The sequence below is a fragment of the Falco peregrinus genome, chromosome 2 (assembly GCF_023634155.1).
Source record: "Falco peregrinus isolate bFalPer1 chromosome 2, bFalPer1.pri, whole genome shotgun sequence".
NCBI lineage: Eukaryota > Metazoa > Chordata > Aves > Falconiformes > Falconidae > Falco > Falco peregrinus.
The window spans coordinates 69,430,782-69,458,712 of record NC_073722.1 but is presented as its reverse complement, the minus strand read 5'-3'; the positions used below and the strand labels follow the sequence as shown (position 1 = coordinate 69,458,712).

At 40.9% G+C, this 27,931-nt stretch overlaps 1 protein-coding gene across 1 annotated transcript in view; it reads right to left on the bottom strand.

Moving 5' to 3' along the window:
• Positions 1–27,100, bottom strand: part of PPA2 (inorganic pyrophosphatase 2) — a 36,364-nt gene extending 9,264 nt beyond the window's left edge. Inside the window, 9 exon segments of the mRNA XM_055794656.1 lie at positions 560–687; positions 8,280–8,406; positions 9,703–9,789; positions 12,146–12,265; positions 14,700–14,753; positions 23,123–23,167; positions 24,849–24,913; positions 26,700–26,862; positions 26,864–27,100. Coding sequence (XP_055650631.1) covers positions 560–687; positions 8,280–8,406; positions 9,703–9,789; positions 12,146–12,265; positions 14,700–14,753; positions 23,123–23,167; positions 24,849–24,913; positions 26,700–26,862; positions 26,864–27,085 — 1,011 coding nt within the window. The 5' untranslated portion in view covers positions 27,086–27,100.
• Positions 27,101–27,931: the final 831 nt, after the last annotated feature.

Genomic DNA, 27,931 nt, shown 5'->3' with positions numbered 1-27,931 from the left:
TGAAAACACCATTCATTTTCTAAAAAAAGAGAAAATATTTTTTCAGCCTTCAAGCCAAAACCAGTTCAAATGTTTTCACATAGAACTACCAGGAAGAAGTACACCTTGAGCAAATACCAAATATGAAAAAATCTGCAACCCATTGTCTGCCTTAAATGGCATGGCCTTAAAAAAATTGTCAGGAAAATTTATCAAATCAGGACCGAAAAAATACCTGAAAAGACTATTTGTTCACTCCTCTGACAGTAAGAATGAAAATGCTGTGAAAAAAAACTACAAATGCACAGATAAGTGTGTAAGTCTCATCAGGATTAGGACTGAATGTTTTGGTTTTGTTTGGCTTTTTACTGACTTCCGTTAATAAACTATGCATTTTCCCTGAATAAAATGGAAGGCAGCAAAGATTATTTATTCCTAGCCTAATAAATCTTTTTCAAAGATCCCTCCTATAAAAATTCTTTTTGTTAAAACCTCATCCTTTACAATTCCAAAAAGTCTATGATGTATTAAAGAGGCTACATGACAGAATGATGCATCTTTAGTTTTGGATTATCTTCACCTTGTCTTTAAATTCTCCATTAAAAGCAAACTGATTTTCCGGTTTACCATCAGGGACTTTATATAATCTGAACCAGTCAACTGTAGCCTCAAGATAACCTGGCTTGTGCTTCTTAACATCGTCAATATCTGTAAATTAAAAAGAAAAAAAAAAAAATGGAAAAAAAAAAGGACTGGTCATTTTTACTCACAGTTTTTGTAACATTCATTTTTTAAAGTCTCATAAAGGATCTGCAAACAATTTGATTTCACTGAGCACTTTCAAAGTCATCGCGGAACTTCACTTCATTACATCAGGTGCCCATAGTTGATATCTTACGCTTTCACAACCACGCTGAACAGGTAAACCAGTTGCCTCCTGCCCTTCGTTAATGAAGGCCCAAAGGGACAATGATTAAAAGGACCATACTTCTGACAGGAGAGGAAGAAAATTCTGTATTTATAGGCTTTCATCTCAATACGTATCTCTTGCAATACTTAAGATTATTCAGTGAGGTAATTGTTTTCCCCAGCAACTGCAGGGACTAAAAGCATTTTTTGATAATGAAAGAATAGCTAGTAAAAACAATTTCAACATATGGATTTTTAAACCAGCACCTCAAAACAAAATACAGGCTTGACTTCTCAAAATTACGTTAAAGGCATCCCTTTGCTCACATTACTTCCAAATTCAGGCCATTAGATACAAGACAGGTATGTGCCAGGAGCACTAAACACTAACTCTACTGATAACCCCGTGATATCTGCATACTCACAGTGATAAGTCAATTCTACCTTTACCTCTATAATCCTACTGTGCAAAGATGGAACGGGACACAAAGAGGAATGCATGCCATTTGCAGGACACCCTTGGGAGGCAGAGATGAACACTGCCACAGTGGGTACAGAGAGATTAAACAGTCACACAGTAATTCTGCTCAAGGGCTATACTACTATAGCAAAGGCGCAGTTCATGATCTTAAATGTTCACTTCTGCTGCGCCTATCAAATTTTACCAGGTTGTCCTGTGAGACTACCATCAGTTCTGTCACTTGCAACAAAGTGGTCCTATCACCCCCTTGGCAAATTAACTCTCTGGCAATATGTTTACATGGAAAAGCCTTCAACACAATTTTAATTGATTTTGATACAATAAAGGAATTTGTCCTTTCTGGAAGCAAAGTACTTTTTGTAGCTGGTGTAATCCTTCTCTTTCCATCTATTTCCCTCCTAATGTCACTTCTAATGGAAATGGGAGCTGACTTTTTATTGCTGTACTTTGCATGCAGTCTTCCAGCTTTTTCGTAACTTCACTTTGCCCACTTCCCATGGTGTTATTCTCTTTTTCTGGTGTTTTCGCAAGTCAGTTGCTGATTTCTCCCTTCTCAATTCCCTCTTGCTCTCTCCCAGTACTGCTTGGTTACTTCATTCTCTTCTGCCATAGATATGCCTCACTAACTGACATCTCCTGGTTGGCAGTGATTCCTAGCAGATACTCTTCTGTCTATCCAGTCCTCTAAACCAGATTTTCAGAGTGCTTAGTCTTCAAAATTGACACCTAGTCCTGTGCTTTCCATCTTTGAGTGCCTAAATGTCTTTTTAAAGATCTAGGCTGTGAACCTGAACGAAGACATTCAAGTATTTCTAAAAAGGACAGTATGAGAAGGGAACAAGCCTTGTGCTACAGACAATGCAATTCTCTGTAGACCACCAAGAGAGATGACACATGGACTGAACTGTGTGACCAAACCTATGTGAGAAGATAAGCCGAGTGTTCATAGGCATCTCATAGATGCCACTCCCAAATTCCACTGGATCACACACTACCCAAGGAATAAAACATAAAACTTTGAAGAACCTTATGTAAATTTTTGCTTCTGCACACACTTAATAGGGCTACGTGTTTATGGACTCAGAAGTAAAACACATTTTGCACTTGGCTGCTGGCCATCTGCCTGTAGAAGATTAGGGAGTTTCATTGGCAGAATCCCAGAAAAAAGCAAGGGCACATAAGGCTATGCTAGAGGCAGGACTTCTAGCTGAATACATGCTTTAAGAGTACAAGAAGTCTTTCACTTCTTGGGATGGGTGGGTGAGACCAACCAAGAAGAAAAGATTTAGAAAAGGGTGGGGACTTGGTTGGATGCTTCATTTGGGCACTAATAAAACTGCAGCTCCAATTCAAACTGGTTTCAGGGCTACAGTATATCATCCTGTTCACTCCAAGTGTGGGACCATTCTCCCATCTTGAGCCCTTGTAATCTCCTCCCCTTGAGAGGTTTGAACTCACAAGTTCTAGTACTTGTTGGAAGAGACAGTATCTCCTCAGGTCTGTAAAGCAAACTAGGCTGCTGCAGCAACTTCCTTGGCTTCCAGCAGTGAATGAACCCCAGACCTCCATGTCTAGACACTACTTAAATACTTTCTCAGACTGCTGGTCCTTTCTTCTGGTTCCTGTTCCAGCAAATTTCTCTCCTAACTCTGCTTCTCCACTCCTCCTACTTGGTTATTTGTCTCCTATTCCCATAAAAACCATTCACCAAAAGTGTCTGTCTACAAACTGACACTTGGGCCCCTCCCCACCTGTTGTTCCTTATTTACAGGCCTTGGTTTTATTTCTTTAAAGGACTCAAATATTAGAATAGGCTTTGGGGCAGCCTTTCCTTACCTCCTTAAGACAGGGATGACCACCTTCACGGACAGAATCATGTCTCTGAATTTCACATTCTCTACTGGAAGATACCTTGCCTAGGTACAATGACTACACAGAATCAGGCTACAGCATTATATGACCCCTAAAGTACTGGCTGCTGTATATTCTCTTTTTGAGGACTTAAGAAGGGGGACAGCGGTTACTTTTATTTCCTTGGTCCTTGCAAGTTACTTTCCTTCATCCCCATGCTTCACTTCACTATTCTTTATTATGAAGGACAGCTACTGGGCACCATATGAAGCTTAAATGGTTGAAAGAAAAAAAAAACCCAACCAAAATATCTATATTATAATGCATTGCTTGGGGGCAAGCAGCAGGAAAAACGTGTATGTGTGTGTGCGCAAGAATAAATTGATCCTGTTGCTGTGCAGTCAGCACGAAGCACAAAATATAAGGAAAACAGGAGCTCTCACATCCACAACAGCCATGTCTTCAGTTCCTTACAAGCTGCCATAGAAAAGCTTGAAAGACAGCTTGCCCTCCATTCCGAAATCCAAACAGCATCTTTTGGATATCAGGGGGAGAAGGAGAAAAATATACTCTGAGAACAAAAGACTAAGTAAAGAAAGGTAAAATAATAGATCGTGATAAGCAGTACAGTGATATATGATTTAAACCAAACAAACAACAAAAACACACCAAAAACCACTTAAATGTCTTTCCCACAGTAGACACTGTTAAGACACTTCCTTCTGACCCTGACTGCTTACCTTCCCTCACAACTACGTACTCACACTGATGTCAAAAAGGGCTTAGCAAGTATGGGAGTAGCAAGCACGCACCTGGCCTAATGCGGTTTCATTCCCACAAGCAGCTCTTGCAGGTATATTATCAGCAGGTACCCACTGGGCTTTAGGTGGTAACGTCTTTATACTGCCTACATACAACCATAGGTCACATTTTTCTGGGCACCAAAGTTAAGCACCAAGGGTTTAAAAAAAAAAAAAAAAAAGATAGCTAATCACATTAAGTGTGCAGTTTAGTCTCAATAAGGAAAAATCTCTGAAGGCTGGCACAAACAACCACTGCTAGCTCTCTTGTCAATAGAGTGAGCCAATGCAAACGCAGATCCCAATTCTATCTGGCTTTGCAAGACAGCAACAAAAGCATTTGTACCAAACTACTGTTTTTAGTACAACAGATGCTGCTTCTTGCAAGCAAAGCTAAAACAACATGCTTGCAGCAAGCTTTCTAAACAAGGTCTCTGGGAAGAGAGGACATATGTTTTTAATAACATCTTATAAACATTTACAGGAAGCAGCAGCAACATTCCATATAAAGGCATTTGGTGTATTTTGTGCAGCCTGGTGTGAGGGGGTTGGAGGGGAGCCTCAGTACAGATAATTAATTTCTTTATATTGAATGCTTACACAAATCCACAACAAAGGTTTTCAGGGCCTCTCTGCTTCTATGCATATAAATACACTCTCATGCAAGGATCTATAAAAATATATGGTACAAAGTATGCCATATGCTTTGTTTTTGCCATTTAGGGTTTGATCACTTAATTCACAAAGCCAATCTCAAGTTGCATGCTGGAAAAGAAGCGTGACAAGATAGCACAGTTAACTATACCAGTGCCAGCAAATGATAGTGCAAGAAAGCCGGCAGACTTCACCAACTGCTGCAGAATACAACCAGTCATCTTTCCAGTAAGCAACAGCAAAAAATGGCTACTGAGATTCCAGGCCAGTAAAACACCTCCAAAATGCCATCCATTATTCATCCAATTTGCTCAGGGAAGGTAAGATGACCTTTTGAGAGCTGGACTTTTCATAAGCTGTTTCAAACACACTTCCTGTTTCAATTGCCAGTGATATTCAAAACCTCTTGTCCAACGTGAAGATGCCATATACATTTAGACCAAACTGCAGCATGGAAGATGCTCATCCTTTCTAAGCCCAACATTGTAAAGCACATCAAGTATGTATGTGAATTTCAATACATTAAATTCTATCCAAATTATGACATAAGCAGACAAGCAGTCCTTCCAGTCCAAGAATTTGTTGCTTCTCATGGCTAGTATTTTACAAAAAAAAAGAAAAAAAAAAAAAAACACACCACAAACAAAAAGCAACAACAGCAGCAAAAACACAGCCAGGCCTATTACACCACCAATATTTAGTGTTTGAGTGTGCAGGGAGCTATTAGGCCATTTCCCACACTTGCTTGATCTGATGTTGCTTTACTGGCCTGCTAATGGCCATCTACCTTGAAACTGCCTGAGCAGAAACACACCACAGTGGTTTTCAGGTTGCCACAAAGACAGATCTCACTGACATAAAGAAACTCTGTCATAGATACTTGCATCTGACATACATCTTGTATTCGGAGTGATATTATCCCCACGCCCACCAGTATTAAGCACTATAATTTCAAACAGATTACCTTCACAAGTCAGTCCAAAAAGACACTAAGCCCTTGCTATTCCCATGGACGACACAGTTCCCAGTCGAACAGGTGCTAAGCACTGCTTATTATTCCTGGGTATTGTCACTATAAACTAGAGTTTCTCATTGCTCTGTGTGAAAGAGAGAGTTCTAGGCAGGGTTTCCAATTTAAACCAGTATTTATCAATAAATGCCTGCAGGACACAGTACAGTGGAGTGCTATGAATAAACAATGAGAACTGTTCAGAAGTTGGGACTGCTCAGTTTTAAGTTCTGTGAAGTCTCAAAAAAATCAATTGCACTTAGGAGAACGATCACAATCCCAGAAGGAGAATATACAGAGTACCTGGGGTGTGCTTAAAGCAGCAAGAAGAGTTAACACACTGTGCGGGCTCAGGATGGGGTTTGCAAGTAATCACCGCTCTGGTGTCTCGGAATTATCTTTTCCAAATGTTCACTGGGGGCTGTGCACATACTCAGCTGAAAGCAAATGTGATGATTCTCAGTCCAATTCAAAATGTTTAACAAACGATATAAAAATTACTGGGCAGACTTAGAAGGCAACACTTAGTCTCATCTTTCCCTAGGAGGCCACCACCATAACACAGCAGCACGTCAATTACCGAGGGAGATACCAGTTTTATCTGTAGCTGCTATCCCTTTATGCTGAAATAATTAACATATTTGGGAAGGGGGGAAAACAAGTATAAAAGGACATATTGTACTGCCTACTCCAACAGATTTGTTTGTTTTCAGACTGAAGAAGGATTGCTGTTAAACACTGCAAAGCTAGTCATGTTTTGTGAAAGCAGATGGGGGCTCTTTTTCCCCCACTCCTTTTTCTTTTCTTTTGTAAATCCTGGACTGCAACTCCAATCACAAAGAGAAATCATATTAAATTGGATACATATTTCTGTACTTCTCTGAACCTCAGAAGAACAGTTCTCCTCTTGAAGTTTTGCACCTTTCTCTGATAAGAAAGGATGTACACAGGAATCAACTACAGACAATGGTTTATGCATTCCCCCCTGCCTTTTTTCTTTTTTGTTAAAACAAGACTAAAACTCTTACTCCCCTCCCAAACAAACTAAAGCTGTAACACAGCTGACCAATCAGTCATTACCTGAAAAACCAAAACAAAACAGAGGGCTTTCAAATAGAGTTACTTAACCCAGTGACATAAACTGTCCCAATTTTGTCCCTAGTTAGTGAACTCCTTTCAAATTCTCACACCAGCTTTTCTGATAAAACTGTTGCAGAAATTGTTAAGGAAAAAGGGTAAGAGTTAAACAGAACAATGTATAGAAATAAAGTGCTAATTACTTGTCTTTTAACTACTGACACTTATATTGCATTTTACTGCACATTACAGAGGCTCAAACTGATACTAACATTAACAGCAAACTATTACTATTTCCTTAAGCAGAACTTCTTAATATCTGTCAAAGTAAAGTCATAAACACTATGTAGTAATTAATCTGTCCAATTACTTTAATCAACATCAACCCAAGAGTTTCCTTTTCCTCATTTCCTCTTATCCCCTTCTTCCCCCACAAGCCAAGTATTCTCCACATGAAAGCAACCTGCAAGAGAACTTGAGAATGAAGGGCCAGCCCAGTGATATACTTGCTTTACATTCAGAAATCAGGAAAAAGCCTCAATGGCAATAATTACTTACAAAACCACTGGATAGCCCTATGCCCTATTCTTACAGGAAGGCCACTCTGTGCCTTAGTGCTCCCTACCAACAAAGGGCAGGCTCTGATCATACATACCTGATGACATATGGGTTTTGGTCTCACAACAATCACTGTCTTACACAAACCTCCTCACTTAATTCTCATGATTCCCAGTAACACTGTGTTTGAGGAAGGGAACCTCCATTTATTCAGAGAGAAGCTGCACTTTACCTGTGCTGTAAAAACTTAACTCCCTGCAGTTTTAACACATCTGTATCATCTTCTCATGGGAATCTGCAAGCAGAACTCCACCTCACATGCTACTTGCATACATTTTAGTACTTGAATTCTATTTGGATACCAAAAGCATGGTCACAAGGAGGACCAGTCTGGAAAGGATATTTCCCCCTGCACTGCTAGTCATCATCAAGGCTGATATTAGGGTGAGCTGCATTAGCAGTTTACTTTCAAAATTTTCAAGCTAAAAGGTGAAAGTTAATCATCCATACTAGGTAACAAACCCTGGAAGTAACCCAGTTACAAGTGACAAAACATTGGAAATGTGCAGCCTTTTTCAGAATGCAACGCAATGCCTGCAAGTATGAAAGGAACAAACACTTTCAACAAGCAAAACAGCAGTAGGTAAATATGCACAATTACACAGGAGATAAGCCTGTAATTTTAAGAGGTCACTTTCTAAGGTGGTTGTGTTTCAGAAGTCAAAAGACTTTCTGCATGACAGGTTCTCCTGAAAATCCAAGTCAATCTTTTTCAAAAGCTTAGTATGAAACCACATATGCCCTCCTTGAAGGAAGTACCAGATTTAAACAACAAAAAAATAGTCTTCCCTTTCTGATGTCTGCCTTTTATTGGCCTGGGTGGTCTAAACTCAGCTACAACTGAGTAGCTACTGTGCAAGCTACTGACGTAACTTGCATTAAGAAAGGTAAAAATACTTGCCGTGGATTTTCTGAGCTTCTGGGTCATCCGCACTGATAGCAATTATCTTCCAATCTGTCTCTCCTTCATCAACAAGAGCTAAAACACCCAAGACCTTCACCTGAACAATCTCACCAGAAGAACGAATCTGAAACAGAACATAATCTCACAAACATTTGGAAAACACTAAGTAGAATTTCTCTTTCACCTCACAGGCTGCATTTTTAGCCCGCAGCTAACAGAATTGCAAGATAGATCTGTAAACCCAGTACACATGTATTTAACATTACTAGCCTTTCTCCCACCACTGCTATTCTTCAACCGTCAATTCTCCAGTCAGCATTTAAGTAAACAACAAGCCAGAAGAATTTTCCTTCTCTTCTACCCTAGTTCTTCCACACCTTCTTGATGTTCACCCCAAACTGCAACTCAAAAGTATCTCATACTCATTTTTTAACTCCTTCCTGCCTCTTGAATCTCTACTTTCTCAACTCCTGGTCTTAGTCTATCTCTTTCTGTTCCTTACATTTGACTCAAATATATACATATAAACACACACTCCTTCCCCAAAAGTATCAGCGCAACTCTTTTTTGCATTTTTTGGGGGAACTTACTTCCTACCAGCTAATACTCCCTTCAGAACTCTTTCTGGATCCCTTAAAATTCAAGTTTTAGGTTCCTTTTCTCAAATAAAGACACCTTCATTGAGGTCATCAATTAAATTTCCCCTTACCTAAAATATCACAAGAGATCCCTCTTCCAAACTCATCTGTTTTAAACCCCCATTTTGATACCACAGAGGATTGCTCCATTCTTTGCTGCCTCCAGATACATAAAATTTTCTTTCAGTGAGCCAAACCTTTCCACCATACCTAATAATGGTGTTTGCTGCACCTCTTTTTCATCTATCCACTATGTATCTCATAACTCTGCAACAGGTTCCTGTCTTGTCTAGGCAAGAGGGATCTACTTTTGTCTGCACCTATGAGAAAACTCAAACTCACCTCCTTTGTGGTTCTGACCTTGTAATTTTTTGTGCATGAGACACTACCATACTACTTCATCTTTCAGAAACCTATTCCTAGCTCCGTACTGCTAACAAGGGAAAAAAAAAAGAAATCTTTTCCTTCCCCAGAAATCTTAAACTCCTCCTCCTTCACCCAAAACTCACCATCCAGCCACAGAACTTCAGGGTGATGTTCTCTTATTTTCCCGTTTTTCCAGTACACAGACTTTACCAAATCCTGCTTTTTTTCCTCTCCTTTTTAAAAAGTCCACCATTTTCTTACCTATTCCCTCCTGAGATCCTCTCTTCATACTTCTGTTATCCCCTGAGACTATTACTACCTTTTCTTGTTTTCCATCTGCCCAACTCCTTCCAGAAGTGGTTCCCAAATTCTTAAATTAACATTGACAAATTAAATTAATCCTGATGAAGACAAACCTTTGAACCTATTTCACAAACATCAATAGGATCATTATCCCCACAACATCCTGTAATGTTATCTGTATGGTTCGGATCTTCCCAGGTCTGTCAAAAGAGAAAAGAATTATCAGTTACCAGCTGATCTGCAATTACAATTACTCTAACCACTAAACTACTAATATTAATAAAAACATCAGCTTTCTGAGAACAGGCTGGCTCAATGGGAAAAGAACAAACCATCAAACAGCCGATGGACTGACACCGAGTAACTCATCCTCATACTGAAGACAAGTAACATGAGGATTACTGAGGACATAATAGCAAAAATATTAACTGCATCTGTGAATCAACACATACACTTTATCAAATTTCAATCATTAACGCATCTGAGGGCCCTGAGTAGTATTTTTTACTAGTGGTTGTGGGATTAAGCTAGGACATTCTACAGCTACATTCTTACTATACACTTTAAATACCATAGCACTAACAAAAGTTGCTTTCAAAAACATGAAGGCTTTGAGCTAACCAAGCTCCTAGGAAAGGATTTGTAAGCACCAAATTAGCTTTTCAAATTTTTAGATTTAGGTATGAAAAATTTCTCAGTATTCTGAGATGTGCATGTTCCCAGTACAGCCAACAGCTTAAGACCAAAGAAGCTTCTCAAGGAGGCAGGTTCAAATCCCTGCTCTGAGCTCTGTACAAGCAGAAAGTACAACAGCCACTTATACTAACTTAATTACTAGACCAGTACTTGTTTTATCTCCTACTGGCTAGTAATGAGTAACTCATTCTGAAGTTGAGAAGTTTTCCTGGTAAGAATTTTGAGTCCAAAGAAGTTTTGTTGAAAAGGTGTTAGAAAACTCTTTTTCCAAGGAGCTATATTGTTAGCTCCTGCTGTCCATGGTCAAACCTGCACGTCAAACTTGTTCTTGAGAACTTGACCGATACTAAAAGGCAAAATGGTGAAAAGTAAATGCTCCGGTGTTTAGGTAGCAGAATCATCACAAAAAAATTGCTGAAGTGTAGTCAAGAGAGAATTGTGGTTTGAAACTTATTTTTCCAATACTCTTTTAAAGTGCTTTTTCTTTAAGGCTGCATCAAACTAGTACTATTCTCTTGCCCAGATGCACCACTCCACCTGTAAGTTAGAAGGAAAGCTCACTAGAAATACTATTGTTCTCTGTCCAGTACAGTAACTCCTACAGTAATGATAGCCCCTACTGTAATTTTTTTCTTCTCTGTTCCACAGCATAAAACAGCAGCTACAAATACGTATCTTTAAGCCATATACTCAGGTTGAACTTAAAGCAACTGCTCATCCTGATGAAAATCCTCTTGTGGTAATGGAGACACTGAATTGGATTTTTTTTTGTTACAGCTGGAGTAACTTCAACAACTGGAGATGTAATAATCCAACTGGTATTTTAAAGTTATTACAGAAAATAAAAGTAATAGTTATCTCCAGTCCTCTCTGACTCACAAGGTAACAAGGGGAGCTGAACATTTCTCCTGGGGAAAGTGTCATCAGTCCAAAATACTGCACTTTGTACAGGAAAACATTCAAATGTTTAATTTTGGCTTTGTACTAAGGCACACATGAATTTCCAAACATTAAATGGAGTGGCTGGTTCCCAACTATACCTACATGGAAACTTTGGCTGCTGGGACTGCTGACTAGATAAGAACTTCATTGCTACACTCCAGCACCTGCCTGGTATCTCCTCTTGAGGGATCAAATACATAAGCAGATTTTCAGGAGTAAACTTCCACTGCTTATGCAGTTACGTGTAAAGAAAATAAATTTCTCTTTTTTTAGCTCCATCATGTTCTTTAGTACTAATTTAAGTCCAACGTGTTATTCACAGAAATTAATTAAGTTTAAAACTTTTCATTACACTCAAAATTTCAGCCATTAGTTGGGCTTTTTCAGGGCTCAAAGTTTTGAATGTGTCAAGATCAGTGAAGTCTCACAGTTTAGAGAAAAGTTAACTAAGACAGTTGAGGTTTAATCTAAAAAAGAACAGCCCTTGTGTTCCTCTTTGTTACAGATATTAAAATTCCCAATTAAAATTTATGCTGCAATACATGAAAATCCTGAATTAGGTTGTTGGGTTTTTTAAATGCCTTGTTTAAGCAGAAAATGGCTACTTGACCAAGTATTCTTGAATGGCAGACCATGACACTTTAATTCTGTCACTACAGCAGAGAGACGCAGACTAAAGATTCGAGATTTCTTGATCATTTAACTCCTTCCTGAAACACAGCACGTGTTTACACCCACGCTCAAATTCTGATCAAAATTTATAGACACAATAAAGCTCAACATAAAAAAATCCTAATTTACAAATGTATCAGAGAAACACCCCTCTTGCAACTGATTTGCATTCAGGCAGTATCCAAGATTTACAAGGCAATTTACACCGAAGACAGAAAACTTCCACCATTATAACAAAAACGTTACCTGTGGGAGGGCACCATAATTCCATATATAACCCTTGTGAGGAAAGATATTTGCCACATATCGAAGCTTGCCTTTCTTTATATCTTGTTTAATGGGATTCAACGGCTCCTCAGTGGCAATCTAAGCAGAAAGGAGGGGTGGAGGGGGAGAGAAAGAGAATGGTAAAATGGAAAGCAATTCATTCTGTACCCAACCAGTTAGAAAGAGCCATTGGGGAGCATGTGCTTATGGTTTGAGAAGTATTAACAGTACAATGGCCTCACTCTAAATCTCAAGGGTCATGTTCAAAAAGAAGCTTATTAAGGTTTTAAATAATGCTGTGAAGTATGCAAGAAAAAATGAATCTAGAAGAGAAAGTCATAAATTTGTAAAGCGACTGTCATGGTCAAACATAAATACTGAAAGGAACTTCAGTTAGAAGCTCTTGCACTTTACAGTACAAGTTCAACAGACATGCAGATGGTGGCACAAGCTCTTCTAACAGGGGCTTTGACAGCAACAGAGGAAATGTTTATCTTCTCAACCTCTGTTTATTGCTCTCCTATTGCATACACCTCTCCATCACCTCTCAGCATACAAATGCTTTTTAGTAAGCACAAGTTCTGCATAGTCACCAAATGCCAACTTCATGCATATTTAGAACAAGTTAAGCTAGCATTAGAAAGAGGCATTCTTATTCCCAAAGAAGCACTCACAGAAGGAGTGAGCTAATTAAAGCTGAACAACTTAGTATTGTCATCATCCTCCCCAAAACCTCAAATACAAAACCACTGCCGTATGAATTACCTACCAGACATCAGTTAATTCACTGTAACCATCCTTTTGACACTCCACACCACAACCTAACCCATGTTACCTTGGCTCCTGCTTAAAAACACTTATCTGAATGTCATCACATTTGTTACAGACTCGACTGGTTACACTGGCTCAGGTGGTACATAGCCTCCGTGTGTATGCACACAGCCCTTAATCCATATTCATTTTACCACATCCTTGTAAATTACCTAAAGCACAACCACCAAAGCCATCCCAAAGGACCTGCACCTTTTTGAACCACACCAAACTGTCAACAGCATGCTCTTATTCCACAAGTAAACCCTCCCCAAGAACTTAGATTAAGGTTCACACATTTCTGGTTTCACACTTGATTCTACCTGCTTCTGGTCATAACAGTGAAGACCTCAACTATGCCACCTGGGACTTTGACAGAAGTGGAGTTCAGCAATGCTTTTTCTTGATGGAAACCAGGAGTAACTGACAACAGCAGACGAAAGTCTCATGAAAACCACTTTCAGTATAATCAAGGGAAGAACAACAGAAATCCAACAAACGGCTAAGCAGATCTGGCACTGGGGATATAACAGTGGGAAACATTCATCCTAAAGCAAAGTTTAATCTCAGCATGGAGATCCAGACAAGACCTGGTGTCAGCACTGTGCCACAGCCTGGACTGAAGGGCCATCAGGACAAAGTGGCAAGGCAAGACAACTGCCTTAATGATTAATGCAGGAAATTTCAGGTATATTAAAAGTTACACATTAGAGAACTACATCTGCTCTCCTTTATCAAGCCAGAAAAGTAAAAACTCAGTGATCACTGAAACTAACAGGACAGCAAACTTTTCTACCCTTGACATAATGGGCTGAGAGAAGGGGAAGGACAACAACCTGAACTTTATGTTCAAACAGAATTATCAAAGGGAAACTGCCAAAGAGAACTCTGCTTCCACAATAAATAGTCACCTTAAAATACAAGGTAAATACCCAAGGCAATCCTGCTTGCAGAATAACAACTGTGGTGGTAAATACAAGTCAAATGATTTTCCGGTACCAAGGAAAGGAGAAAAAATTCTGAAATAACAGGCTAGGGAGGTTCTTTAGTGTTAATTTTAAAATCAAAATAGTTAACAGCTCAACCACAAACTTCCTTAAAAGCATCTGGGAAGCATCCCTAAAATTAATACAAATGCTCAGGAAGATAGGACATACATGGGTGAGATCTGTTGTTTCACCAGTACTACAGATGAAGCATTACTCAGCTTCTATATCGTAACTGCAGAGGAAGAACCCACTAGGCTCTACTTTTAAAGTATCTCCTTACAGAAGTAAATAATTGCAGTCAGTGAGGTCCCCAAGTATTTTTTTGTCACAAGAAAATGCTTTTTCATTTGCAACTCCATTTATCAGGATTTGACCTAGCACACTACACAGCAGAAATGAGAGGAATTAAATCCTCCAAGTGGAATGCTCTATGAGCAAGCAAGAGTAAGACTAAATATTGGACATGTCCTGCAAGCCAGCACTCTAGTACTCTGCTGCAGTATGCTGCACTCTGCAGTCAGACGGCTGTCAAGCAGCGCTCACCTACAGAAGGGAAACAAACTCTGAACCTCAATACTTTTTATAATCCAAAGGAAAGCATCTGTATGCACGATTTCAAATTATTTTTTTAACAGAGAAAAATTTGTGTAATCCACACTAATTAAATTCTATTGGAAGTCACCATACTGTCATAACTTTCAAAAATACATAATCAAGATATTTTTCTCAATTACCTCCATTTTTGCATTTGTCCAACGAGGCACTTCTACAATCATATTAAACAGGATCTAAACCAAAAAAAAAACCAATGACAGAACTGAAAATAAAATTCACTTGGCAATTAGTATTTCACAAGACAAATTCCATCCTTCATTCAGCAGCAACAAACATCACATCTCTCTGTTCCAGCTGCTTTTAAGTACAATTTGTTTAGTCCTGCATAATGATATTCAGCCTCCCTGGTTCATCCTTTCCCCACACCACTCCTTCAAGAACATGAACAACTACAAGTAGTGGAAATGCACACAATGTGGTTTTATTCCCAAACTGACATTACGCTTCACAAAATGTTCAGGAAGTCCATGAAATGGTTTGCCACAAGGCAGTGGTTCAGTCTACTAGTCAAAAAGGATCAGACATTTCTATAGGACAGAATTAACTTCCCTCAAGCACTGGAAAGGACAATGTTTTGGGTTTCTTCAGGCCCTCTTCTTTTGCCTCATTCATTTTAACAACCCATGCAATTGCAAGAACCACTGACATTTCTGATTCTCAGTCAAATCTGGCTGAAGTGAGGCAAAATGAATCCAAAACCAATGGCAGGAGGAGGACATGGACACCTCATGTCTGCATTAGCCTTCTTCCTACTAGAAACAAAGTGGAAGTTGCTTTAAGGGAGGGGTGGATATAAACCTAAGACATGTAAACTTGCATACTTTCAGAAGAAAAGTAAGTAATCTACACCCTTCTTACTGAGAAGGTTAAGGTGACATTTCCCAAAAAGAAAAACTCTGTGTAACTGCTGTAAGGTTTCTTCTGAAGCTGTCAGAGTTAAGCACTACCAAGGAGTATTAATCAAAAGGAGTAACTAGACCAAACCACCCAGCAATGCCTACAGCCTATTTTCTCCTAGATTACCAAAATAACCCCAAAATATCACATTGCCTGGGACATCTCTCCATAGCCAAAAACCCCTCATACTGGTATTAAAAACTGCAACAAGTTAAACCAACTGAAGACTTGCACTGACTCTTTAACTACACTGCAATTAAAGCTCCAGCGGACTCTGAAATATTTGTATTTTTGCTCCTTGTATCCTGCCGCTGCAGCAAAGAAATATAATTACCAGGGTCAATGCCACAGTCTGATTAAAACTAATTCCAATAGTTCTATGATACTCTCCTCCCAAACAAACCTGAAATGTGGAAAGCAAGAAAACAAAGGAAAATCTCAACGGTCACTCAGCATTTCTCCCACAAGATCACAACCTATGCACAATCCCGACACCAAATTCTCAGTAAATTTAAATTAAATTTGCCATCCGTACTGTGCCCATACTGCAATCAGTAGCATGTCAGATGGAATCACTTTTCCCCATCAGGTCATAATTAAAAAAAACAAGGAGGGGGAAAAAAGAAAAAGAAAGATGTTTTAGATCAGTTTCATAAGGTCCATCTTCTGTACATAAAAAAGGTTGCAACAGAGAAGTAATCACCAAGAGAGCTCAAATATGTCAATACTAAGGAAGCAGACAGGACAAAGCAACATACATGCAGCAGTAGGGAAGGGAAGAGTTGGAAGAGAGCCAAGTAGTGTCTGCACATATATCTGGGAAACACTTGGAAAAAGAATTGCACAGCATGAAAGCCAGTGCTGACAAGAAACTCCTAGGGAACTGCCAAGCAGGTCAAAGAATTGCTCTGACTGGTAGCTACAGGCAGAAAACTTACAAACTACTCCTGGAATTATATATGATTTCTTCCCCTCCACCACAATCCTGTATTTTTGTTGTTTAGATGTCACTGTACATTTTCCCAACCATGTCCAATACAACGGCTTCAGCAGCCTCAAAATCTTGGTTTTGAGCTTTAATTGGTCAAGAGTTATTCCAGGTCTTCACCAAACCATTCTCAGGGCTGGACAATAACTGGACTGAAATGAATACAATGCTGCTCTCAAAAACAAAAAAATAACTTAGATTTAACTCAGCTCTAAGACCAGGCCTTCATAATTTGTGGTATCAGTCAAACGTGAATTGTCAAGAGTCTTAAATGTGACAGCCTGACAGATTAATTTGTATGCAAAAAAATCCCCGAAAGTACTCTCTCTAATGCTAAGCTGCCACAAGCATTTACAAGAGATTAATAACTTCATGCAGTGCTTACATTTAAAAAGTTTTATTTATAGGGCAATCACATTTTCACAGTGATGAGACAAGATTCACTGGTGTGGAACACAGAACACATATTAGATAGCCTGACAGATAGAAAGAGAAAAGAAGTATACTGCCCTGTTTTTTTAGGGTTTTTTTCCTCCTCTTTCCTACTTTGTTTCCCTCCTTGCTTAACATCACCCAGGAATTTTTCCACCACTCATTCTCCCAGACCAAGCACCTCTATTCCTTCTGACCACTTGAATGTTCTCCCCCATCCCTTGCTGCAAAACCATCCCTGCCTCAGCTGCAAAAAGAAAAGCAAGTGCCAGACACCACCTGTCTTCACAGATTACCATCTGCATATGCCATTCACTGGTTAGTTTTGAACAGTGAATGCATTTGGTAATTGATATTTTTATCTTTATTTTAAATTAGTAAAACCAAAAATTCTACCTCACCAAAGCCCTAAGTGAACACTTCTACCCCCTCAAGCAATGGCAAGACTGTTTCAAGAGACCATCTGAGACACCCTCCAGTGACTGAAAAAAGATCTCTCAGGAAAGTTTTTGCTTTGGAAAGTTTACCATTTAACCGCCTTAATATGGCAGCAGTCAACTGGTCCGCCCCTGAGATTGCTGCTCACTGTAGTCCAGATTTAATCCAACTCTGCAAGCACCTAACACACAGGGAACTCCACTCCATGGTAGCAGACTGTACAACAGGTCAGATGGAGTAGTTGCTACAGGCTAGCCTCACACCAGCTCTGCTGGCTGATGGTTTCTTCAGAAGGACAGTCTCCTGGAGAGTGCAAGAAAAAAGGAGGAAACAGTTTGCTAGATTCAGAAAAAGGGAGAACTCATGTGCTAGGGGAAGTGACCTAACAGAGCCCAGAAGATGTCCAACCCAGGGTATTACACAGCTTGTTTGACTTTGGGTTAATGTGAACACAAGACAGACATTTGTACTTATGCTCTATTATAACTTGAAGAGGTGATGTGGAGAAAAAAAAATATAAAAAATCCATTTGTTCAACACAGAGAAGTCAAAAATGCACTTCTTCATTCCTAAAAGTGAATATGAAAATCAACAGAAACTGGTTGTTCCTTCTAATGTCATTATGTCTAAATGATATCTTTTATTTCCTGAGAACAACACTCTAAGTACATTACATGAGAACTCATACAGGATGTAAACAAGTGTTTGCTTTATTGGGGCTTTTTCTTTAACACTGCTTGGTAACTCAGTTGAATACCCTTTTTAATGCATCATGATACCATTTTTGCTGCGACAAGCGAAAACGTCTCTCTTTCACATAAAGAACAGGAACAGGTTTTGGTTTTTGAAATAAGAAAGATGAGAAGATACACAAATACACTTCAACATATTCGTACAGCAAGTACTGAGAAAAGCCAGGAAAAACACAGACTCTTGTACCCGGGTAAACTGTGAGTCAGTGTTCTCTCCACTAAGACTGATGGCCAAAAATAACTGGTACCTCTGGCTGTACAGATTCTTATAGAAGAGAACTCATTTTGATCAGCATTTGTTATTACAAACCTGGTATCACAGGAGGAAAAAAAAAATTAAACACACTTCTGACACTATTTTTACAACCTGCCTTTCTGGACTCCCATACATCCCTCTCTGAAACAATTCTTCCTTAGCTAACTTTCCCTCTCTTGTTCAGCTACTTCCTTTCCCAGTCTTCCCAAGATCCCTGGCTGGCCCATTTGAGGAGAGGGTTTTGAGTAGGCATGATTTTTGCCCAAGGTTTGCAACTTAACTCTGAAGGTTCAGCTAACTTGAAGTGAAGCAACCAATGAAGAGTGAGGAAAGTGACAAAACAAGATCAAGAGCGGAACAGAAACTCAGTATTATTTCATAAAATGACAAACATCACAACTTTTTAAGGCCTGACTGATATTCACCATCACCCTTGCATGACAGGGAGAAAAGATATGCAAAGCTTACAATTACTTCAGTCATTTTTATAGCAGAGTACTTTTTAAAAAAAAATAATCTGAAAGCATCTGTGGCAGCATTTGGGGGCTGCTGACCCTTCTTCACTAAAAAGCTCTGAACTCACAAGACGGAGAAAAGAGAAAGCAGCTATCATTCTATTTCTTTTCTGTCTGCTCATTTGCAGTCTTGCAGGGATTCTCATCAGCCATCATGGCAGCATGCACCTGAGGACTAATGAGAATGAAAAAGATGAGCTGCAGTCCAGCAGCAGTGTGAACAAAGAATGATATTTAAAAAGAAAAAAGGGAGAAGGAAAATAACAACTGTCATGAAAGACTCAGAAATAAATGGAGAGGGGCTTGCTTATAAAATGAGTACCCATGTTATAAGCATTCCAATGTAACACTTGCTACAAGGTATTTGCCAATGAAAACAACAAATCAGACGCCAGCAACATCTGGAAACCAAATGCATTGTATCTAAATGAGAAGTCAATGGAACTTTTCCAATAAAAATTAACATGCCACACAGCAAAAAGTGCCCACAGCCTCTTCATAGTGTACTTCCCTCATGTTATAGTGAAAAGGGAATCATGAACACAATGTAAGTTTTTACACACAGGTATCCCAAAAGTGGTGTCAGCCATATTCTCTGCTAAACTAGTTACTGGACACACTCACCTGCAGAACTACTCAGCATACAACCATTGCATGAATGGAAACGGAACACTGACTTTCTCAAGTTTAAGGCACCATTTATTTGAGGTTAAGCTTGATCAAATCACCGATACAACTTTCTCTGTAAATCAACTCTACTCCAGATTTTAACTGGACCACTGAATGAAGATTACTAGATTACTTCTGTTCTCAGTATTTGTTAACCCACAAGAACACAAAGCAAGGCTTGCAGCTATTGGACACATCCATGGGAAAAGGCTGGGCAAGTTCAAGCATCAGGATGAAAGCTTCGCTGAAATCTGAAGTTTGCAACACACAAATCCCTGAACATACATAACAGACACACCACAGCCCAGGTTACATATACCAAAGAAATGTCTAACGTGACCAAAGAAGGTTACAGAGGCTGTAGTTAAGACAGAATATAAATTTGGTACAAAGGTTGCACCTTTACTGCTGGCAAATGATGATACCTTTTCCTTTCTTATGAAACATACTGACTTTATCATAAGACAACTCTGATGAGGCCCTCTATCAGATCGCCCACTCAGACTGCATGACCACTCTGATGACCCCTCATGTCTCACCGGACTACTTAATCTATCAGAAGTTTTTGCCTGACAGAAGCAATCCAACTCAGGTCCACAAGGGCATTCCTGCACTCTGCAACCCACAGGAGGCAAGAAAACAAAAGCTGTCTTGTTTCTTTGTATTTTTTTTTCACATGCTCTTGTGGGTGTCTACAAGTTAGAGGACTCCAATCTCTACATGCTTAGACAGATTCCTTACCAAGACCAACATCTGAAATAAAAATTTGTATTCAAGAACACCTGGGTCCTCTGAATGAGATGGCATGTGAAAACTTTAACTAAAGACATATAATGACAAGTAGATTAGAAACCCTTTCACTACAGCAGGGAAGCAACATGTCACATTTGTCTTGAAAACCGTGACCTCTTCAAACCTTCTTCCTGCTAGATATGGAAGACCATATTCAACAATCAGTCTCTGACAGTTTTGACTGTAACCACAGTGGGGACATCCACTCTTTCAGACAGAGATGTGAAACTTTTGATACCTTTCATAGAGATTTACTTGGGCAGGAGTGGATTCAGAGCACTTGCAATGCTTAGAACAAAGCAGAGGTTCAGGTTGCAAGCTGGTAATAATTTTGAGACTGAAGCTGAATATGATTTCTTTCAGTACAGTTTCTCCCTCAGAATAACTTCTCTCTAGTCTTCAAACAGACAAAAAACATCTGTGAAAGCAAAAAGATCAGTTGTAAACAGTGGCTGCAAAGCTAAATTCAACTAAGATTTGGGAAGGGCTAAAATGTTACAAGAAATGGCTGCACTACAGAGCACAGTTCATACAGAAACACCACAGTCTTTCCCTTAGAAGTAAAACCTGAGACTGCAAAACAGGTAACAGACATGTACAGTGTGCATTCCCCTATCCCATCAATGTTGAAAGCTGAAACTCCTCTATTTTTGACATCTCTTCTGGCACCAGAAATGCCAAGAAAAATTTAAAGTACATTAGACAGATTGAAAAGACTCACGCAGAATTATCTTCATTTTCCATAGCAAAGCTGCCACCTGATGAATACCAGCTCCATATAATTTAACACACACTCTTAAGAGAGCTTGCCCTTGTCCAAAGTAACAAATAACTGCCAGAGTTTAAAAGATGCCACTGTGTTTCCAGGGCAAGAGGAACCACCAGCTTTGAATTCTGGCCAAATTCTGTGCTAGGACTGACTAAACACCAGGTATCAATAGTAACCTTTGCATCCTTAAGACAACAGTATGGAATACAGTGCTTCAGAGGTCTTCAGAAATCAGTACCTGGCATTGAATTCCTCATTTTCCCTTTAGCCCCTGATTAAGCTATGCTTTCCCCATATTTAAGAACACACAGGATACATTTCTCACCACGCCAAGTTGAGAAGAGCTGCTGAAGAGCGCAATGTAAGAAGAAGCTGCTTTCCTGAACATAAAGACCCCTCTATTTTCTCTCTTCTCCCCAAATTCCAAAGATCACGATGAAAAAGGGTTTTCTAAATAATCTGCATTCTCACATTTCACCATCTAACTAAAGACCAAGCATATTGGGAAGCCTACAGCCTGCACATTTATTTGCTTACTGACATCAGAAGCCCACTAAGACTGGAACGTACATTTGCCTTTGCTTATTTTCTGTAGTTCTATTAAATCACAGTCCAGAGTGCTCTCATAGGAAGCGTTATGTGGAGCAGCTCTGGAGTCTACACTGGCCCAGAAAGCAGGAGCTTCTCAGTGTCGCTGGCAGTCCCCCCCACCCCCCTTATTGCTCCATAGGCTGATTCAGGTATCAGAAAAAGGGTACTAGAAACGTGGTTTTCAACAAGCTGTCATGCTTCCCACTACACAGACAAATGCAGTTTCGAACAGTTCTAGACGCTGCATTAAACAGACTTTGCATCTTTGCAACCAGTAGGTACTGTCAACAGCATTCATAAGCAGGCAAGAAACAGAATACTTGCAACATGAATTCTCAACTACTGCTCTTGTTGGAAGACAAGTGATTTTTGAGAAAGGCTACTGGCATGTACTCTTTTCTCCTCAACAATTCACTTTTCAGGCATGATTCTACATCTGCTAAATAGTCCTTAAATGGGCATCAAGCAATAGGAAATCTAAAAAACATTACCTAGGCATTGTAGCCTGAATGAATCACAGGGCAAAGGGAGAGGAAATACATAGTGCAGGATTGCATGGGGACTGCTGTACAGAACCAACAGTGCACCACACACTAGTTGCAAAAACTACGAGAACCCAGACAGAACATTTCTTTCACATGAGATAGGGAGTTACAGTTTTGCAGTATGACAGGCCAAACATATGAGAAGGAAAGATTGGGAAACATATAACGTGGTCTTAAAGCATGGTTTTGTTTCATTTTTTTCTTTCATTTTCTTCTACTACATTTTAAGTGCTCCTATGCCAGAGAAAGCACTGCAAAAAATGATAGATCTCAGGAAAGACACTCGTATAAACAAAGCTTGCTTCACAGAAAAAGCCTGAGCAGATCTGCCATGGTTTTATGGGCTTCTGTTAGGCTTAACTTCAGTCCTGGTTAATGCTGAACCATTAGCAGATGTGACTTTTGTCTCTCTGCTTCCCAGACGAGTACAGAAAACAACATATTCTCAGTTCTAAAGAGCACGTACCAAGTCTAATTTCTGCCGTAACATACCTAGGATTTCTGAAGTTCTGTATACATACTGAAGATTACCCACAGTCAGAGCATAATGAATATTTCATTAACAGAGGTTTTATTGCAAATGTTTCTGAATGCAACAGCAAAAAAGGTAACTTACCTATGCTGCAATCGTCATAACAAACCTTTCAAAGAGTTGTATAAAAGCATTTGCCTTTGAGAACATCTTGATGAATAAAAGGATGTTGACATTTCTGGCCCATTCAAAGAGGAGAATATTAAATCCCTTTAAGCATTCTCCTCCTAAAAGGCTTGCATTTGAAGATATGTCAACTATATTCAGTGAGAGCAAGTTCACTTTGCAGAATAGCAAAGTGATGTTGGAGAGGGAATAGTTTAAAAAAAAAACAACAACAAAACCCACGCAACACTGCAGCAGTACCTCAGTTCCAGTAGTCTTTGACCTCTTTGCAGGAATCTCTTTATCCTATAGGGAAAAAAAGTAGTACAAAACTGCATTAAGAACATTAAAGAGCAATACTGTATTCACATAGATACAGACAACACTAGTTTCCAATGCAATCGAAACATTCCTTTGTGAGCTTAAAGGCCTAAACTATAGCTTTTAAAAGTTAAGTACTCAGTTTTGTTTCATTGTGAAGTTATAACCTTCCAGATGTTAACAGAGGAAGATAAAAATGTACAAGGACACATACACTTTCTCCCAGCTACTAAAAAACTTAACCACCAATCTAAATTACCTGTCTTCAACTGATTAAAAACACAGATTTATCCTTCTGTTCAGTTGAAAGAGAGAAAAAACAAAATAAACAAAACCAGCATGTAAAATAAGGCTGGAGATACCCATCGTAAAATGAAGTCCACCAAACTTACTTAAACCAGGGGAGGAAAAGAATATAACATACAACTCCTTACATCCTTCTGTTACAAAGGTGGCAAAATTAACAGGGATCTTCACAATTACTCCCTCTCTTGCTCCCCCCTCAGGTCCCTATATCCTGTGGAATGTTCTTTCCTTGGTTACACACCAAAATGAAAACCTCTCCATTCTGATCGGGTATCATTGCACTATAATCTACCCATCCAAACCTCAAACTCTAGATGAAGGGACAGCAATGCCCCCAGGGAACACGTGATGAAAATGCCTATTGCTTTCCCAGCAATAGCACTCACTGAACATAGCAACTTAGAAATGACTCTCTGAATGAAACTTACCTTTCACTGACTAGCATGCTTGGCATCTGCTGATCCAAATGGTTTCATGCATATTTTTAATCTCTCAGTTTAAATAATTCAGGAGATTATTTCATTAGTTCAGAAGTCTCAATCTGAGCATGTTACAACTGCTGACCTTTCTCACCATTCATATCCTCCATAGAGACCCAGCAACAAATCAAGAAAGCGGTCAAAACCATCCCAACTGGTTTGTGTAACAAGCGTACCATAATAAGCAAACCGAAGTCTAAACCAAGACTAGTAGCTCCCACCGGTGACACATAAAACAGGCATTTCATTATTGCTATAATGAAACTCCAGGGAGTGTGGCTAACAAGACGTGAAAGTGCTCAGCTGCACCTCGTGCCTTGTAATTCTCCAAAGGTGCGATTACCACTTCTCTCTTGGGCATTATTGTTGGCTTCCAATTATAATGCTCCTTTTGGGAATTACAGTAGTACAGTGCTAGTTATGTAAGCGCATGCTGTACATCTCCTACTGCAAGGAAATGTACACTTTTAATTGCAGATGTAGAAAAATGCCAATTTAAAAAGAGTAATAGTGGACAATTAATTCAAGCACACACAAATGCAAGCCTTAAACACAGAGGAGAATTAACACAAGACACAGTGATGGTTTCCCTCCACTCTCAATCACTTGGAGACCTAAAGAGACATCTAGGCTTGTCTACACAGTAATCATTATGTTTCACTGCAAGTTACTGAACTCAGCAGAGAAAACTCGGTGGAGGAGTTATTGTGTCTGTATTACATAAGTAATCTGCCTGGGTTCCAGTGGTCCTTTCTGGTGCTATACATTTGTCTGTTAACTGCTAAAAAAATAAAAATTTTTAAAATGGCATTTTCACCTAAAAGATACCAACAAAGCTTATGATTTTGAAGTTAATTGTGTTTCAAGCCATAAATACATACCTCTTTAGATCCAGCAAACAGTGGAATGTCATGAAATGGGGAAATATATTTGCCATCTGCATTCTCTAAAAAAAAACCAAAACAAAAAAGTAGCATTACCAATCTAAAGATATGCCATAAGATGTTGGTATTGCTAACCATTATGCATTGCAGAAATTTATGATATGCCACAATTACGCATCAGTTAAGCTTTTGCTGAAGTTTAATTCCAAGGACTAAAAAATAACCTACACATAAGACAAGGAATTTCATTGTTTCACAAGTTTTCATTAGAATCAAAATTATTGCTTTAGTATTCAATACCACACTTCTCTTCTGACTACCTGGTAATAAAAGCTGAAACCATGTAAAGATGAGATCTTTTCATTCCCTTTTTTCTTTCTCCCCAGCAATACACAACCATTAAGGGAGAGAAAAATAACAAGGGAACCTCATTTCCATGAATGACCAGTGAATTCACCTGGGTTTCTAGCAATGCTGCCTTTGTGACTTCACTGTATTTCTAATAAACTGAGTTTCATGACCACAAAGAGAAAATCCCCCATCATAGCAGGCCAAAGTCTGATCAAACGAATAAGACAAGGATGGGGCAATTACTCAGGCCCTAGACATGAAACGTCATGCCTGGAAACCAGAAGAAAATTACATTTGACTTAATAGGAGCCCAATCTGCACCTCAGCCCTGCTCCCACTGCAGAAAGAAATAAATTTCACTGAAGCAGACGCTTCAGCTTTTCAAATTACTCAATTTTTTCAACGTACTAAAAGCCCAATAACTGCATCAAAATAGAAACATCAACAATATAATGTGCTAACACAAATCCCAAGGAATTTCTCCTCTGCTAGCATCCCTATTCACAGTAATGGGAAAAACACACAAGGGACACCATTTAGCTTTGGACTGTACTTTGACCACCTCAGCCAAGAACAGTAACTGGCAGTTGTTTTTGCAGCTCCTGGAAGCCCCCCCCGACACTCCTCCCAAATAACACAAAGTTTAGTGGTAGGCTGCTTATTCCCAGTGACTTCAGCTGAGTTCTCCCTGAGGACCAAGCACAAGGGAGCTCTGGCAGGGTACTGCCGACGCAGCACATGACGCCTCTGCTTCTCTCGCACCGGTGGACGTCAGAATTACCGCCTGTAAGTCACTGGACCAAAAAAACATCGAAAACCACCGCTGGAGAAGCAGCATACAAATAGGCAACATGGTTACCGAAACGCGTGACACCGAGACCGCACACCACCGGCTCCCGCCGGGCGCTCAGGCCTCCTGGCGTGCTGCCCAGGCCCTCCGGGTGCCACTCGCTGCTGCTGGCCCCGCCGGCCCCTCGGGGCTGGAGCCCCGCGGTTTGCGTGCCAGCCTCCCCTCCCCCCGAGGTGACGCTTCTGGAGGGAGGGCTGGCCTGGTCACATCGTGCTCCCGCTGGGCTGTCACACCTCAGAGGTGAGGTGAGGCGAGGCGAGGCATGGCTCCCAGGGTCACGGAGCGCTCCGTGGCCTTTGTGCCCAGGCTGCCACACACCGCACCACGGCAGCGCTACGCTCCCAGCGCCCCCAGCCCCTCTTCGCCCCCCAGGGGCCTATGCCGGGCTGGGGAAGCGCACGGCTGCGCATACCAGTGCCCAGGACTGGGCAGGCCCAGATTCCCCTCCAAACGCGGATCTGCCAGGAAATCCCCTCACTCTCCACAAAAACCGCCCCCACTGAGGCTGGAGAGGGGGAGCGCTCAGGTGCGACGCCTCAGCCAGCCCGAACGGCCTCAGCGGGACCGGGGAGCCGCCGCCTCTCCCACCGTGCACCCGGCGAGGCGGGGAAGGAAGGGATTTATCGAGCCCAGGGGCTGCTACTTACTAAAGTAGAGGCGGTAATCGGGAGAGTTGGGCCGCCCCCGCTGCTCCGTGCCGTAGCGGGCCATGGCGCCGAGGCAGCGACGCGGCGGCCGCCCCCACCCCCCCGCCGCCGCCGCCAGCAGCCGCACCAGCGCCGGCGGCGCGCGCATGATGGCGGCCGCCGCCTTCCCTCCCCTTCCTGCGGCCGCTGGGCCTGCGCCGCTCAGCGCCGCGCCGCGCCGGCCTCCTGCCCCGCCTGCCCCCGCCGGGAAGGCTCGCACGGCGGCGAGAGGTGCTGCCGGCCGCCCGGAGGTAGCCCCTGTATCCCCCTCCTGCCTCACCGGCGAGGAGGGAGAGCCACTGCCTCACGCCCGGCCGCGGCTGCCGCCTGAGGGCCGACACGACCATTAGTCGCCGTGGCGCAAAATGGCGGCACCGGCGCGCAGGGTCTCGGTTGGGAAAGTGGGTGGGTGAAGGAGGTTCTTCCTGAGGAGGTGACTGGTGCTGGGCAAGGGCGCTGCCGCCTTTCCCCTGCGAGCCCCGGGAGGTGGCTGCATCCCCTGCTGAGGCCGGGGTCCGCACCTCAGCAGAAGGAGGAGGCTGCAGGCCCAGGCCTAGCCTCACACGAGGGCTCCGACGCGTTCGAAAGCAACTTAAAAAGCCCCAACACCTGAGGTGATGGGTGAGCCTGGGCAGGTGGTACCCCAGCTGTACCCACAATGAGGTGTTTTCAGGCCACCCGCACTGACAAAAGTGTGGATGCAAACCTTACCTGAGGATAACAACTTCCCTAGGGAGGGAAGCGTTTAGTTCTTGGCACACACAGTTTGATGTCACCCAAACCAGTCTGTGTCTGCAGCACTTAGGGCAGGGTATTTGCATGGGTTCCCAATGGTAGATACATTTTTATATTGCACCCTGGTGATACTTAGATTCTCATCTGTATTCAGGTTATGCTGGTATTAAAGCTTATTACCCCAACATGTGATCTGATTCTTTTGAATTCTCTTTTCATTGATCCTTGAGGAGGATTTTATATTAATTTCATCAGTCGATACAGTGGTAGTTCTTGGAGTAGTGCTTCTTATTTGTAGATCTTTCAAAAATTCCTGAAAAGGGGCAGATACCACTATTTGCATTCGATTGATGGAGAAACTGAGGCAGAACAAGTTTTGTTGCTGTCACCACTCTTAAATCCCATACAAATCATTGTGTGTATTCACCTCTAATGGTGGTCTATATTAGCTTTGAATC